The sequence below is a fragment of the Panthera leo genome, chromosome B4, assembly GCF_018350215.1.
Source record: "Panthera leo isolate Ple1 chromosome B4, P.leo_Ple1_pat1.1, whole genome shotgun sequence".
Lineage (NCBI taxonomy): Eukaryota > Metazoa > Chordata > Mammalia > Carnivora > Felidae > Panthera > Panthera leo.
In genome coordinates this window covers 60,382,334-60,400,059 of record NC_056685.1, presented here as the reverse complement: position 1 = coordinate 60,400,059, position 17,726 = coordinate 60,382,334, and the positions used below count along the sequence as shown (strand labels likewise).

General features: G+C 40.9%; 1 protein-coding gene across 2 annotated transcripts in view; it reads right to left on the bottom strand.

Moving 5' to 3' along the window:
* Positions 1-16,781, bottom strand: part of SMCO2 (single-pass membrane protein with coiled-coil domains 2) — a 33,537-nt gene extending 16,756 nt beyond the window's left edge. Inside the window, exons 1-3 of one of the 2 annotated variants that reach the window (XM_042948452.1) lie at positions 16,577-16,781; positions 12,176-12,313; positions 9,680-9,797 (exon numbers count right to left, since the gene is read on the bottom strand). In XM_042948452.1, coding sequence (XP_042804386.1) covers positions 9,680-9,797; positions 12,176-12,303 — 246 coding nt within the window. In that variant the 5' untranslated portion in view covers positions 12,304-12,313; positions 16,577-16,781. Of the gene's footprint in view, positions 1-9,679; positions 9,798-12,175; positions 12,314-16,400 lie in introns of both variants that reach the window. The other variant, XM_042948451.1, reaches the window with a different exon arrangement.
* Positions 16,782-17,726: the final 945 nt, after the last annotated feature.

The window sequence follows — 17,726 nt, the reverse complement described above, 5'->3', positions numbered from 1 at the left end:
AATGAATAAATAAATAAATAAATAAATAAGCAAATAAACAAACAAATAAATAAAAGTATGGGCATTCGAGGGCCAATTGAAAAAATTACAATGTTCAGAGAATTGAGGATATTAGGTTATATCATGTAATTATTGCTGTTTTCCTGATGTGATGATGGAATCTTGGTTATGCAGAAGACAGTCTTTATTTTTAGAGATGCTGACTGAAATAAACAAGGGTAAAGTCTTATGCTGTCTTTGACCTACTTTTAAAAAGGATAAAAAAAATTCCATCTATTTACATATATAAAGATAAAACAGGGGTGCCTGGGTGGCTCAGTAGTTGAGCATCTGACCCTTGATTTTGGCTCAGGTCATGATCCCAGGGTTGTGGGATTGAGCCCCTGCTTTTAGCTCTGTACTGAGAATGGAGCCTGCTTGGGATTCTCCCTCTCTCTCTCTCTGTCTCCCTCCTCCCTTTCTCCTGCTCGCGTTCTTTCTCTCTCTAAAATAAAATAAAATAAAATAAAAAGATAAAGCAAATGTGACAAATGCTAACAATTTCAAAATCTAAGTGGGAGTATATGATTGATCCTTGTATATCTTTAAGTTTTCATTTTATTTAAAATTTTTCATAATAAGGAGTTATAAGGGGGGAAAAGCCTACTCTATCAGTCTGACCCATGAATTTTATTTCTTTGTTTCCTTATTCTTTGCCTTGTTCTACAAAAACATTTAAACCATTTTCTGGTATTTCACTTCTGTTCATGCACACAATTAATCATTTATCTTTGAACATTTCTCTTCTTTAGTGACTACATTGTGAAATATTTCTCTGTTCTTTAAGGAAGTCTGAAATTTTGGTCTGAAATTTTTGTGTTTCAGCAAAACTATTTTTAAACTGAGAGGAGAAAAATTTGGAGTGCAGATCAGTCTCTTACTGAAATGTCTGTATAAATTACTGGCCATGTCAACAGGAATAACCGACATTCACATAACTCTTTACAAACCTCTTTCATGTGCATTCTTTCTTTTAATTCCCATGATGGACTTCAGTGGATAAAGTCAGGTATTGAAATCTCCTAGGGAATTCATATCAGTGATTAGTCCAAGGTTATATGATATAGTGGATTAAGTGGTCCCTCCAAAAAGATATGTCCATGTCCTAATACTAAGACCCCGAGACTGTGACCTTATTTGGAAAAGAGTCTTTATGGATATAATTAAGTTAAGGGTCTTAAGATGAGATTATCTTGAATTACCTAGACTCTAAATCCAATGACAGGTGTCCTAATGAGAGACAGAAAACACCCACAGAGAGGAAGAAGTCATGAGAAGACAGAGCTGCCACAAGCCAAGGAATGCCTGGAGGCTCCAAAAGCTGGAAGAGGCATGGCAGGATTCTCCTGTAGAGTGTCCAGAGAAAGCATGACCCTGCTGATCCCTTTTTTCAAACTTCTGGCCTCTAGAACTATGGAAGAATACATTTTGTGTTGTTTTAAGTCACCAAATTTGTGGTAATTTGTTACAGCAGCCTTGGGAAACCAATCCATATGGCCAATAAGTATGTGGACTAGAATTTGAAGTAGGTTTTCTGATTCCAAGGCCATGACTATTTTCATCATATCTAGTCCTTGGATTCACATTAAGAAATGTCTCGTCCCTGTTACTTCATGGCCCAGTGGCACCTTGCCAGTGAGGTAAGGATTATTATCACACTTATGGATGAAGAAACAGGCTAGATTTTCCGAGTGCTATATAACTCTGCTTAGCTACTTCTTTGCAAATAAAAACATCCATAACTTCAATTTCTTCCTACCTAATCTTTTGCCACCCTATTCAAAGGCAGCAGCAACACTGTGATGTTGAGGAAGAACACTTCACTGGGTATGGGGGACCTGAGTTCTAAGCCTTGTTCTACTCCTGTGGCTGTGGAACCACCTAACCACTCTAAAGCTCAGTTTCCTGTTCTGGAAGAACAAAATTGGATCAGATCATCTCCAGGGTTCTATGTCCAAAAAAATCTACAACATTTCTCATTTTCATCAATTGGTTTACTGTAATGGTTAATACACTGCAAAAGAGTCAAAGCCAGGAAGTAGAAATGAAATATTTTTTAAAAGCTTCAGGATTGAACAAATAAAGAGGTGTGTGTGTGTGTGTGTGTATGTGTGTGTGTGTGTGTGTGTGTGTGTGTTTTAATAATAAACTAAAAGTGCGCTTGCATGAAATACAAAGCCTGAGGGCATTACTTTCCATTTATGTGCAGCTCTTTGAAAAGCTCATATGCCTCTATTTGGGTGTTCCATAGGCACCTCAAACTCATCAAGCAAAAAATTGAACTTATTGTATTTCCCCTCTACCTTGTCCAGGTTCCCATCCTTGCATATGTTCTCCCTATTCATCTCGATGCCTCTGCAGGAACCCTGAAAGATGTCCTTGAGTTTTCATGGGAGATATTCTTTTCCCTCTTCATTGCTCATGTCACACCACTTGGTGTCCAAGCCCAATAGCACCTATCTTTTAAACCTGTGTCCTTTTCTCTCCATCTCCATGGTTGCTAGTCAGTGCCTTGCTTTGGTCCTCATCACTTCCTGAATCCTATTGGCGCCCTGGCTACAGCCTGCGTCCTGCGCTATCTCCCCCCATAGTGTCCTGCCTGCCTGCTTGCTCATCGCTCCTTTTCTTCCACCCTTCCTCTCAGAACACAAGTTCTCTTTAGCCCCTTTGTCTTTGCATGTACTGTCCCTTCTTTCTGAAATGCTTTTCTTTCATCCAGTTCACCCTTCAAAACTCAGTTTTCATTTTCCTGGTCATCTGCCTGTACAGCACCTGCCATGTACTTTGTACCACATCTGCTACTTCCGGCGTGGATTTATCATGCAGAGCCATTTTCTTTTTTTTTTTTTTTTAATTTTTTTTTAACATTTTATTTATTTTTGAGACAGGGAGAGATAGAGCATGAACAGGGGAGGGTCAGAGAGAGGGAGACAGAGAATCTGAAACAGGCTCCAGGCTCTGAGCTGTCAGCACAGAGCCCGACGCGGGGCTTGAACTCACTTGGACCGCGAGATCATGACCTGAGCCGAAGTAACTGACTGAGCCACCCAGGTGCCCCATGCAGAGCCATTTTCTTGTCTGAGTCCCAACTAGTGTGTGAGGGGAAAGGATTTTAGATAGGTAGAGATAGTCTCAACACTTTACAGTGCCTACAACACAGTGGATGTTCAGTACATGGTTTTAAAAGAAATAGACTTCCTGTGTTCACTGCAGCATTATTTACAATGGCCAAGATATGGAAGAAACTTAAGCGTCTATCAACAGATGAATGGATAAAAAAGATGTGGTACAGACCAGAGAAGATGGCAGCGTAGGAGGACGCTGGGCTCACTGTGTCCTGCTGATCACTTAGATTCCACCCACATCTGCCTACGTAACCCAGAAAACCGCCAGAAGGCTGGCAGAACGGACTCTCTGGAGCCAAGCGTAGACAAGAGGCCCACGGAAGAGGGTAGGAAGGGCGGAGAGGCGGTGCGCACTACACGGACTGGAAGGAGGGAGCCGGGGTGGTGGAGGGGCAGCCCTTCTGGCAAGGCAGAGCCCTGAGTCTGACTTGCAAAAGCAGAGGGGCCAGACGGAGTTAGTTCTGACGGCCAGCGGGATGTAACATCTGGAATGTTATAGATCAACAGCTCCGCTTGGAGAGCGGGAGGGAGAGAGGACACCGGGAGGGAGAGGTGTTAAGCCCCGGAAGACAGAGCTCAGTTTGGAGGGGGAACAAAGGCGCTGGCCAATGCCATCTCCCTCTCCCACCCCCCAGCTGAAAACCCGAAGGGAACCAATTCCCATCACCGAACTTGCTTGCACTGGACAAACACCCAACGCTGTACTTCTGTGGATCCGTCCCTCCAATGGGCCTGCCTCCCTCCCAGTGCTACAGGGCCCTCCTGCAGGGGACCACCATCGACAAAGCGAGCTGAGCCTGCCCCTCCCGCCCCTGTGCACCTTGCAGATCCACCCCGGCTAATACACCAGATCCCATCCAGGCTGCACCACAAGCCTGGCAGTGTGCAAGTAGCCCAGACAGGGACCACACCACTCCACAGTGAGTCCTGCCCCTGGGAGAGGGGAAGATAAGGTACACACCAGTCTGACTGTGGCCCCAGTGGTGGGCTGGGGACAACATCTGGTTTGACTGCAACCCCTCCCACCAACAGAAGTTACTCTGGACCCCACAGGGGAAGTGCCCTGCAGTTTGGAGCCACCACAGGACTACCCAAGATGATGAAACGGAAGAATTCTCTGCAAAAGAAACTCCAGGAAGTAGTGACAGCTAACGAATTGATCAAAAACGATTTAAGCAATATAACGGAACAAGAATTTAGAATAATAGTCATAAAATTAATCGCTGGGCTTGAAAAAAGCATAGAGGACAGCAGAGAATCTATTGCTACAGAGATCAAGGGACTAAGAAATAGTCATGAGGAGCTAAAAAATGCTATAAATGAGGTGCAAAATAAAATGGAGGCAACCACAGCTCGGATTGAAGAGGCAGAGGAGAGAATAGGTGAATTAGAAGATAAAATTATGGAAAAAGAGGAAGCTGAGAAAAAGAGATAAAAAAATCCAGGAGTATGAGGGGAGAATTAGAGAACTAAGTGATGCAATGAAACGCAACAATATGCATATCATAGGAATTCCAGAAGAGGAGGAGAGAGAGAAAGGGGCTGAAGGTGTACTTAAACAAATCATAGCTGAGAACTTCCCTGATCTGGGGAAGGAAAAAGGCATTGAAATCCAAGAGGCACAGAGAACTCCCTTCAGACGTAACTTGAATCGATCTTTTGCACAACATAACATAGTGAAACTGGCAAAATACAAGGATAAAGAGAAAATTCTGAAAGCAGCTAGGGATAAACACACTCTAACATATAAAGGGAGACGATAAGACTAGTGGCAGATCTATCTATTGAAACTTGGCAGGCCAGAAAGGAATGGCAGGAAATCTTCAATGTGATGAGCAGGAAAAATATGAGCAGCCCAGAATCCTTTATTCAGCAAGTCTGTCATTCAGAATAGAAGGAGAGATAAAGGTCTTCCCAAACAAACAAAAACTGAAGGAATTCATCACCACTAAACCAGCCCTACAAGAGATCCTAAGGGGGAGTCTGTGAGTGAAATGTTGCAAGGACCACAAAGTACCAGAGACATCACTACAAGCATGAAACCTACAGACATCACCAATGACTCTAAACCCATATCTTTCTATAATAACACTGAATGTAAATGGACTAAATGCTCCAACCAAAAGACATAGGGTATCAGAATGGATAAAAAAACAAGACCTATCTATTTGCCGTCTATAAGAGACTCATTTTAGACCTGAGGACACCTTCAGATTGAGAGTGAGGGGATGGAGAACTATCTATCATGCTACTGGAAGTGGAAAGAAAGCTGGAGTAGCCATACTTATATCAGAAAAACTAGACTTTAAATTAAAGGCTGTAACAAGAGGTGAAGAAGGGAATTATATAATAATTACAGGGCCTATCCATCAGGAAGAGCTAACAATTATAAATGTCTATGTGCCGAGTACAGGAGCCCCCAAATATATAAAACAATTACTCACAAACATAAGCAACCTTATTGATAAGAATGTGGTAATTGCAGGGGACTTTAATACTCCACTTACAGTAATGTATAGATCATCTAGACACAGGATCAATAAAGAAACAAGGGGCCTGAATGATACACTGGATCAGATGGAGTTGACAGATCTATTTAGAACTCTGCATCCCAAAGCAACAGAATATACTTTCTTCTCGAGTGCACATGGAACATTCTCCAAGATAGATCACATACTGGGTCACAAAACAGCCCTTCATAAGTATACAGGAATTGAGATCATACCATGCATACTTTCAGACCACAATGCTATGAAGCTTGAAATCAACCACAGGAAAAAGCCTGGAAAACCTCCAAAAGCATGGAGGTTAAAGAACACCCTACTAAAGAATGAATGGGTCAACCAGGTAATTAGAGAAGAAATTAAAAAACATATGGAAACAAATGAAAATGAAAATACAACAATCCAAACGCTTTGGGATACAGTGAAGGCAGTCCTAAGAGGAAAATACATTGCAATCCAGGCCTATGTCAAGAAACAAGAAAAATCCCAAATACAAAATCTAACAGCACACCTAAAGGAAATAGAAGCAGAACAGCAAAGGCAGCCTAAACCCAGCAGAAGAAGACAAATAATAAAGATCAGAGCAGAAATAAACAATATAGAATCTAAAAAACTATAGAGCATATCAATGAAACCAAGAGTTGGTTTTTTGAAAAAATAAACAAAATTGATAAACCTCTAGCCAGGCTTCTCAAAAAGAAAAGGGAGATGACCCAAATTGATAAAATCATGAATGAAAATGGAATTATTACAACCAATCCCTCAGAGATACAAACAATTATCAGGGAATACTATGAAAAATTATATGCCAACAAAATGGACAACCTGGAAGAAATGGACAAATTCCTAAGCACCCACACACTTCCAAAACTCAAACGGGAATAAATAGAAAACTTGAACAGACCTATAACCAGCAAATAAATTGAATCAGTTATCAAAAATCTCCCAACAAATAAGAGTCCAGGACCAGATGGCTTCCCTGGGGAATTCTACCAGACATTTAAAGCAGAGATAATACCTATCCTTCTCAAGCTGTTCCAAAAAATAGAAAGGGAAGGAAAACTTCCAGACTCATTCTATGAAGCCAGCATTACTTTGATTCCTAAACCAGACAGAGACCCAGCAAAAAAAGAGAACTACAGGCCAATATCCCTGATGAATATAGGTGCAAAAATTCTCAATAAGATACTAGCAAATCGAATTCAACAGCATATAAAAAGAATTATACACCATGATCAAGTGGGATTCATTCCTGGGCTGCAGGGCTGGTTCAACATTCGCAAATCAATCAACGTGATACATCACATTAATAAAAGAAAAGATAAGAACCATATGGTCCTGTCAATCGATGCAGAAAAAGCATTTGACAAAATTCAGCATCCTTTCTTAATAAAAACACTCGAGAAAGTCAGGATAGAAGGAACATACTTAAACATCATAAAAGCCATTTATGAAAAGCCCACAGCTAACATCATCCTCAACGGGGAAAAACTGAGAGCTTTTTCCCTGAGATCAGGAACACGACAGGGATGTCTACTCTCACTGCTGTTGTTTAACATAGTGTTGGAAGTTCTAGCATCAGCAATCAGACAACAAAAGGAAATCAAAGGCATCAAAATTGGCAAAGATGAAGTCAAGCTTTCACTTTTTGCAGATGACATGATATTATATATGGAAAACCCAATAGATTCCACCAAAACTCTGCTAGAACTGGTACATGAATTCAGCAAAGTCGCAAAATACAAAACCAATGTATAGAAATCAGTAGCATTCTTATACACTTAATAATGAAGCAATAGAAATACAAATAAAGAAACTGATTTATTTATTTGTTTATTTACATATTTATTATATGTATGTATACATACACACATACACACACACAAGGGAATATTATTCCACCAAAGAAAAGACGAGATTTTACCATTTGTGACAACGTGGATGGACCTAGAGGGCATTATGTTAAGTGAGGTAAGTCAGACAAAGACTAATACCATATGATTTCACTTATGTGTGGAGTCTAAAAAACAAAACAATTAAATAAACAAAACAAACAGAAACGGATTTATAAATACAGAGAGAAAGCTGTTGGTTGCCAGAGGGGAGGAGCAAAGTAGGTAAAGGGGTGGAGAGGTACAAACTTCCAGTTACAGAAAATAAATAAATAGACTTCAGTAGTAGGCAAATGCATTCTGCCTGTGAGAGATGCAGACGAAAGCAGGAAATAGGAAAGTGTGCTTACTCACCTGGCATCCGAAATCAACACTATACATAGCAGTGCCAGAGATTGGAAAATGTGAAACCAGACAAAATACTCGTTTCTAAATATTTTGGGGGTTTTGATGGCTAGATACGGCAATTTTGGCAGTCTGGTTAAAGTCTATTTTGTTAATTAAGCCAACTGATTTTTTAAAAAACTTCTGTTAACTCTGTCCTTTTTCTGAACCTTTAAATCTCATGGTCTCATAAAAAAATGTGAAGTTATGCAAATTAAAGACCTTCTGGTTTGCTTTCAGGGAATAAGACAAAACTGCTTCTTCCTAAAGAAGTCATATATTTGTCCTTTTATTGGCAAAGATCTTAATTTATTAACACATTAATTGTGTAACTGCATGTGATTTATTTTTATATGATTGTAGAATTTTCCCTATAAATAAATTGACATAAAGAAATATAGCCAAAAAAATTTTAAAGCCTTTGTGAAACAGATACTCTGACTTGAAGTTTGTAAGAAATAGTCTTTTTGCCTTATACCCTGAGAATGTGGACTGTTTGGTAAACTCTTACAGAGTGAATAATTTTATTCTTTAATTACACTTATTCTATACTGAGTCCACAAGGGATGTTCACTGACTGACAGGATTCGGTGGGTCTAATGGTAACAGCCCTTGGAATCCAGGGACAAGACCCCTCCAAAAAAAAAATCAGATGATACTATTTATAGAGTAATACCTTCAATTCATGTTCCCTAAGATCATAGAGCCTCACACCTTAATTTCCCGATTTCCTTTTCTCATCCTCAGCCTTGCTAAAAAACCGCATCATAAGTCTCCCCTTCTAATTCAGTACCTATTATTCTTTTTTTCCATAAAAGGTGTTTGGCTGGCTGGCTGGCTGTCTTTCTGTCTTTCCTTTCACTTCTTGTCTGTCTCTTTATATCTATTCTCCAACTTCTAACTCCATCCCCTCATGCCTTGTATCCCCTTCTACTTCTTTGTTTCTATGTTTACTTACTGAAGAGTCCTCAAAGGTAAAGTCCAGCTTACAATATTCTTTTGGGACTTTTCCTTCTATGGATTTACAGAATTAGCCAGCCCTGAATCCAAAATATATTCAAAGGAGAAGTAGACAAAGAGATGAATCCTGAGCTTCCTGTGGGGGCTGCATAAGCCTGGGTGTGGACATTCTCACTCTAGCCTTCTTTTATGTTTTTCTGGCTGGTTGAAACCAAAGGCCAATGGCCTGGGGGATCTATGGAGAGATTTGCTCATCGATAATAAACTGGGTCTGTCTCAGCCATGCCTCCGCTTTGATCTAGATGGTAGTGAAAACATAAACCCTTCCCGGGACAATCTCTGGCGTTTGTTGGAATTTCCTCCATTCCATGTCAGCTGAGTGACTGAATTTCAAAGACTGGGAGATGTTCAGCCTGAATTAAGAGTAAATAGATCTCTCTGGTGCTTCCTGTTGGAAGACAGTCTGTGAGCAGAGGGCGATTTTACACACGGCAATTTACTCTAGGGTGAAAAATGTCACAGTTATTTCACAAATCCCAAGGACAAAAGTAACAGAGAATGCACAGATGTTTTTGTGCTTTTGTGTGGAAAGGTTAGCAAATCTCTCACATGATAACAGCAGCCCTCAGAGGAGACGCTCCCTCCCTCCTGGTCTCAAGCTCTGAACACCCCACACCTACTATGGGAGAAACCCTAATATCTTTCCTTGCCACCTTGAGATTTGAGATACGAAGTTCCTCTCTTCACCCACTGTGATGCTTACATCTTCCCTTACCCATTTTGTAGTCTCTGTCACATGATGGAAGTCACTTTGAGGCTTTTCAGAGAAAATGTTGTTCTCATCATCTGATCTGTCCAATATGCGGTCCGTTTTGGTAAATTCCCTCTGCAAACTGCAAGCCACACAATCAGAACAGATGCTGTTATTATGCCTTAGGTCTATAGTTTAGGCTCGACCTAAACATCTCTAGAGGGAGAACACAGGAATCTTTCCCGGCTCCAAGGAGTACTGATTTCACCCTGTGTGAATAATGTCTACCATGGTATACTGCACAAAACAGGAATAGAGAGGCGGGATAAGTATTTGCTGACTGAATCAATAAGTGATTGAACAGTGAGATTGCAAATTCCAAAGCCATTACAGCTGTGTGCCTGCGTGCGTGCAGGTGTGTGTGTAAAATAAACAAATAATAAATACTCTTTTTAAAAAAGTAGAGTTGAAAAGTGTTGTGTGGTTCAAAAGACCATGCAGAATGGAGAAAGTCTGTGTTACCATCTTGATCTCTAGTTGCCTAATGTCTGCCCCACATATACTAGTTCCTTTTTTCTCCTTCCACAGAGATTCCATGCATAAACAAGCTATGTTTATGTAGATATATAAGCCTTTTTAAATATACATGAGAGGATATTATACACATTATTCTGCACCTTATATTTCTTTTTTAACAACCTCTTGGAGTCCATTTCATATTAGTACATATAGAGCTGTCTCATTTTATTTTTATTTTTTATTTTTTAAATGTTTATTAATTTTTGAGAGAGAGAGAGAGAGAGAGAGAGAGACAGAGTGCAAGCGGGGAAGGGGCGGAGAGAGGGAGACACAGAGTCCGAGGCAGGCTCTAGGCTCTGAGCTGTCAGGGCAGAGCCCTACATGGGGCTTGTACCCACGAACCGTGAGATCATGCCCTGAGCCAAAGTTGGCCACTTACCCGACTGAGCCACCCAGGCTCCCCGGGAGCTGCCTCATTTTCAAATGGTTATGTGGTACTTCATTGTGGGGCCATATACCAATTTGCTAATCAGTTCTTCATTAATGCATATGTAGATTATTTCCAGTTAATTGTTAACTACAAACAGTGTTGCAGTGAATATCCCTATACATCCATGGGTCGATGTGTATGTATGTGTACAAATATATCTATTGGATAACCCTAAAAATAGAATTGCTGGGTCAGTAGATACATATATTTTAAATTGTGACAGATTTTATCAAAGATTTTATCATAGATTTTAAGTTATGCCTTAAAGAGGTTGAATCCATTTACACTTCCAACAAAAATGATGAGAGTGCCTGTTTTCCACTCCTTTTCTACAATCATGTATTATTAAAGTTTTTTCACCTTTGTCAATCCCATATGCTTCAACTGGTATCTCTGTTTAGTTTTAATCTTTTTTCTATTAGCGAGGTTGAGCATTTTTGCGTATATGTATAAAACCCATTTGTATTTCCTGTTCTATGGTAATGTATTGAAATTCTTTGCCCATTTCCTATTGGATTACTGTTATTATCTGGAGCGCATGTGTGTGGATATGTACACACACACTCCCGTATACATCTGAGTGAATCGCAATACATTGTGATGGAGGTCTATGGCCTGAACCCTGAGGTGGGGTACACTTTACACCTACCCTGTATAGAAAGGGGTTCTGGAATCTATACAGGGAATCTAAACATTTCTATAGACTGAACAAATATTGCTTCCAGAAATACTGCTTAAAGTTTCCAAAGGTATATACTACTGGTATTAATAAATTGTAAATGCATTTAAAAACATCGTTGAGGGGCGCCTGGGTGGCTCAGTCGGTTGGGCGGCCGACTTCGGCTCAGGTCATGATCTCCCGGTCCGTGGGTTCGAGCCCCGCGTCGGGCTCTGTGCTGACAGCTCAGAGCCTGGAGCCTGTTTCAGATTCTGTGTCTCCCTCTCGCTGACCCTCCCCTGTTCATGCTCTGTCTCTCTCTGTCTCAAAAATAAATAAAACGTTAAAAAAAAAATTTTAAAAAAATTAAAACATCGTTGATGTCATAATAGGTTTTTTGACACATGAGGATTCTGGGAAGTCTTTTACTTTAACACATTTCTTCCTATTGAAAAAGGTTGTTAACTGTTGGTTTATATTAGAACACATTTTTATCATGTATTAACCAATGCGTGTGTTTATTTGTCTGAATATTTTGTGCTTTTTCTACTCTAGAAAGTATTGTAAATGGTTTATATATTTTCCACATGAAGATAATAAAAGCACAAAAAAAAGTATTTTTGTAAATTCAGATTAGAGCCTTAACCATTTCTATTCAACTGATGTCCACCTGGTTTATGACCATAGGCCCCTTTAGTGTCTTCCAATAAATATTCATGAGGTCAAAATTAAAAGAATTGTAGAGAAGAATGTCAACCCCACCCCTGAACTTGAAAATCTCATTGTTTGCATCCTACTGTCCCAACTAAGTCTCCAGACAGAGACTGTTCCTGAGAGCTCAGCCCTCACTTACTTCTGCATTGCACCTTCAGCCACATCCGTATTTTGGAGAAAGCCATTGTTTTTCTCAGTAAACTGTTGTTCCTTTCCAACTGTCTTCATCTGCAGAGACATCCTGTCACTTAGCTTCATAAGAGCCATTTCTTCAGCACTGCAGGGACAATGATGGCAACAAGAGGGCTTTCTTAGCAGGATGGCAACTACATTCCCTGCACTGATACACTGATAACAGGCCTATTTCAGGAAGTTTGGTCTCAACCCCTCTCCTTCCAAAACTGGCCATCAGTTATAAGGGACCCCAAAGTAAGCTCTTAGGTTTCTCTGTTCAGATATATACAGGAAAGTCTGTGTGTGTGGCTGTTCTTAGGACTTCTCTGGTTAACATGAGGGTTGTCTGAGCCTACAAACGTGTATTTTAAATCCTTGAATGGGAATATTATAGAGCAATGTATAAGAGCCAGGCTAGGGAAATGGGTTGGTTTTTATAATCTCGTTCTGATCATGTATACGCACAAAAAATGGAAAAGGAGAAAGAAGGAAATAGAAATCACTGGTACTCTGGAGATGACCAGAGATACCCGAGATATCCAGACAAAACCACTCCTAATATTTTGTTGTATTTATTTTTATTTCTAAATTTGATATTTGTTTTATTCTTTTTCTGTTGTTGACAACTAGGTCATTTCTAATTTTTTAATATCAATAATATAGTAATGAATATCCTTGCTTAGTAATTTTCAGCACATCTCTATTATTTACTTATAATACTTCCTTAGAGGTGAAGCAACTAGGTCGAGGTGTATATGCATCTTTAAGGACTTAGAAAAATATTTCCAAATTGCTTTCCTAAAGGTTGAAACAATGTACACCACCACCAGCTGTGTATAAGGGGCATTTCCTTCCAGCCAGATAGGCAAGTGTTAGCAGAGGGCAGAGGAGTTAAGTGTTAGAGTAGTGAGGTAGTGCGGAAAAGAAAGGGGAGAGGAAATAGAAAGGAGGCAGAGAGATGTGAGGAAGCTTCTAGAAAGCTCATGTGAAAAGCTATAAGAAAGGATCCCTATGAAACATAACTCCCACTTATTGGCAGAAATCAAAGGGATTATACCCATCACCAAAAGGATATACCTTCTTCTCTGGAGGGTATCCTGGCCCCCCAGAACCCTGAGAGACAGAAACCCCGAGGGACCGAGGGGGAATATAGGCTAATGAAAGGCAAAGGATAGCAGGGATTTTCCTAGAAGGGTGAACTATGGCTGGGATTAAGAATGGTAGGAGGAGGGGTGCCTGGGTGGCTTAGTTGGTTGAGCATCCCACCCTTGGTTTCAGCTCAGGTCATGATCTTGCTGTTCTTGAGATCAAGCACCTGTTGGGCTCTGTGCTGACAGTGTGGAGACTGCTTTGGATTCTCTCTCCCTCGCCCTCTGCCCCTCCCCCACAAGCTCCCTCTCTCTCTCTCTCTCTCTCTCTCTCAAAAATGAATAAATATTAAAGAGGGGTGCCTGGGTGGCTCAGTCAGTTAAGTGTCTGACTTCGACTCACGTCATGATCTCATGGTTTGTCGGTTCGAGCCCCACGTCAGGCTCTGTGCTGAACGCTTGCTCAAAGCCTGGAGACTGCTTCCGATTCTGTGTCTCCTCTCTCTGCTCCCCCTACCCCGCCCCACTTGCGCTCTATCTCACTCTGTCTCTCAAAAATAAATAAATGTAATAAAAAAAATTAAAGAGAAAAGAAAAAGGAATGGTAGGAGGAAAGAGGCTCTGGGAACCACAGATATTTTGGAACCATCTGGGCAGCCAACACCCTGGCCATCACTCTGTGGCAAAACTGAGCTTTGTCCTTGACCAGTGGGGGGGATCCACAGTGGATGTGGTACAGAGGGGACCCTTGTGAAGGAGAAGCAAAGGGAAAGACTAGAACCTTTGATGTGAGATAGCTCCATCCTTCTTAACTTTGAGAGTGACAAAAAAGACTGAAACTTTGATCTCTTTCAGGAGGGACACTGTGACCTGCCCAATTTCATCACAGATCCTATCTGGACAGTTTCATCTGTTTCCTGAAGGTGCTGAGCATTACTAAGGCAGTTCCTAGCTTTGAAAGATGAATGGCCATGAAATCTGCCTGGTTTCATGTCTCTTTCCTGTCCAAGAACTAGAATACTGTGCAAATAATATTTCCTGACTTTGACAATTCTTTGACATCCTAATAGTTTCCATTGGGTGATTCAAAAGAAAACCTGTTTCTCTCAATTCAAGTACCTACACCAATTCTGCATCCATACATTTTCTCTTATTTCAAATAACAGAATCCTAATGATGGCTTATGTTTGTGCAGCACCTAACAAGATTACAATGCTTTTCACATATTATCTTATTCAGTTCCCACAACAACACAGTGAGGAAGGTATTATTCCTGTTTTATGTGTCCTAAGCTCTGGGAGATGGTGTGATTTACTTAGAGTCATACTGGTTAACTAGCCAAACTAAGACTCAGAATTTCCACGTCCTCACAGCTACTTATAAGGGATTTCTTCCCCACCCCAAAAGATGATCTAGCTCAGGGCTTCCGAATAAAATTTTCTGTGATGTTGGAAATCTTCTCTACACTGTTCAATACAGTAGGTCCCAGCCATCTATGTCTACTGAGCACTTGAGATGTGCTAATGCAACCGAGGAATTGAAACTTTTTAACCTAAATAAATTTAAATTCAATTAGCCATATGTGGCCTGTGGCTACCATATTGAACAACACAGATTTTCTAGCCCAGGAATCAGCAAACTATAGCCTGCAGGCCAAATCCATCCTGCCCCCTGTTTCTGTAAATAACATTTTATTGGAACACAGCCACACCCATTCCTTTACATATTGTCTATGACTGTTTTGTGCTGCAATGACCGAGTTGAATGGTTGCAAGAGCGATGTAAATTTGGCATGCAAAGCCTAAGATATTTACTACCTGGCCTGCAAAACCTAAAATATTTGCGATCCTGCTCTTTACAGAAAAAGTTTGCCAACACTTGTTCTAGACCATCACCTTCTTCTGTGATGATGGGTGTTTGCCAGAGTGAATCAACTAGATACAGTGAATAAGAGTAGAAATGGGAGCTATTAGTCAGGTTTCTTTAGCTTCAAAATAATAATAATAATAGGAATAATATTGCTTACACATGTGCAGCACCTTCAGTTTCTTAAGAACTTTCACTAAGCTGTTTCATTTGATCCTCACATCCACCCTGTATGGTCAGGCAACCCAGGCAGATCTTATTGCCTCTATTTTTAAAATTTTTTTTTAATGTTTATTTATTTGGACAGAGAGAGAGACAGAGGATGAGCAGGGGAGGGGCAGAGAGAGAGGGAGACACAGAATCGAAAGCAGGCTCCAGGCTCTGAGCTGCCAGCACAGAGCCCGACGCGGGGCTTGAACTCACGGACCGCGAGATCATGACCTGAGCCGAAGTCGGCCGCTCAACCAACTGAGCCACCCAGGCGCCCCTTGCCTCTATTTTTTAGATGCAGAAACTGAGACTCAGAGATGGTCCATGATTTGCCCAAATTTTATTGCTAGAAAATGGTAGAATCAAGATTTAAACCTGCAAGTTCTGGCTATGAAGGTGGCAATTATCCTACTGTTATATGTACATTTGATGCCCAATATGTTTTGATGGGTTACTTAATAACCTTCTCATCTCAAAAACAAGCTATCTTTTGAGGCTAACTTTTTTTTAGTAATCTCTACACCTAGTGTGGGTCTTGGACTCAAGACCTCCAGATCAAGAGTCACATTGTGCTACTGATCAAGCCAGCCAGGCGCCCCTGAAACTAACTCTTGACGAGTTATGTAGTGTAGGTCCTCATTACTCATGGTGTGGTTTGCACACCTGCAGTATCAGCACCACCTGGGAGCTTGCTAAACATGCAGAATCTCAGGTCCTACCCTGTCTCACTGAATCAGCGTCTGCATTTTCACAAGATCCCAGGTGATTCATATATGTATGAAAGTTTGAAAATATTACGCTCTAGACCATTGAAACGAGAATCCCTCTTCTCCTCCCTACACCCTATCTCTTCGTTGCTATGTGTTTATACCTTTGGTCTCTAGGGCTGTTTGGTGCAACTGGAATGAACCCCTCCTCCTTCCCCCAGCCTCACCAAAACCTTTAACATTATAAATTTGGAGAACCATTAATCAAAAGAAACAGATCAACTATTTTAAAGGACAGCTGATGAGATCTCTAACTTACATTTTGTGGGGGATTTTCTCCAGGCCTGACCACTCAGATTGCCCTCTTCAGTTTCTGCTAACCGGACAATTTGGGGTCCCAGGAATTTTAAAGCATGGTTCCAATAATCAAGGATTTGATGTCAAGGCTCCTGGCAAGGTTGTGATGAGACGGTACAGCTGTGAAATAGTATATACCTGCTAATATCCTTGTTCTTCTCAATCTGGTAATCACAAAATGTTCTCAATTCAGTGGGGTAGACTGGGGACAGTTAAGTTTCCCTGAAAAGTTCTGGTGAGGCCAGATCCACCTTTCCCCTAGAAGAGGCCATTTGTGAGAGCTACACACCTAGGCAGGCGAGTTTGCAGTTGGACTTGTCCTCTCTGACATTCCGCATGGAATGCAGCATGTGCAACCCTTCAACCCCCTCTCACAAAGTTCCAGGTGTACAGAGCTCGCCTGCTTTCTTTTAACTTACATCTCCAGCTAATCTCCCAGCTTCCTTGCTTTTGCTAACTATTGGAAACTAAATTCAGCCCTCTGTCCATCTGCCTACGGACACGATGCTCTGGGATGCCTTTCCAGCCTCAGATGCTTCTGCCATGCCTGTCCTTTCACCTCCTTGTCTGAATAAGACACTTAAGTAAAATCTTCTACAACAGAGGACATGACTTCTCCCGTTTTCCTCCCACTTAGCAGGAACGAGGAAGCAGTTGATCTTGCGAACCAGGGCTACTCCTATTTGATGGCTCCGTCACCTCTTTGCCTTTGAAATCCATACTTCCTCTTACCATTCTTTACAACCCACTTTCACTTCTTCTATGACTTCAGTGCCAAATGTACATTTCCCTTGGTACCTCATCTTCTCCCATCATTCTTGAGGAACTCAGCACCCACTGGAAGGGCCTAACGTGGTGACTTCAGGGATCCGAAGCCCCCAACTCTTAAAACTTTCCTCTACAACCACCAAAATTATTCAGCAGCATGGAGATACAAATTTTTATAGGCATGAACTTTAAAATTAGATCAGTGTTTCAAACCTGGCTTTGCCATTCTTTAGCTAATTGGTTTGTGGCAGAATTTAATTTCTTTGTCTGAAAAAATGTTTTGGATAATACCTTCCTAATTGGTTTGTCAAGAAGATTAAGGCAATCATTTGAGGAGGGAGTTTAGGGTATTGTGGGTGGCTGTTAGTCCTCTGGCCAGAATGTAGGCTCCATGAAGACGGGGATGTTTGTGTGCTTTGTGGACAACTGTACCCCAGCACTAGGAGTGGCTGGCATTAGGCACTCAAAAAATGTTTGTCAAAGCAATGGAATAAATGTATATATGGTAGCCATGTTTTCT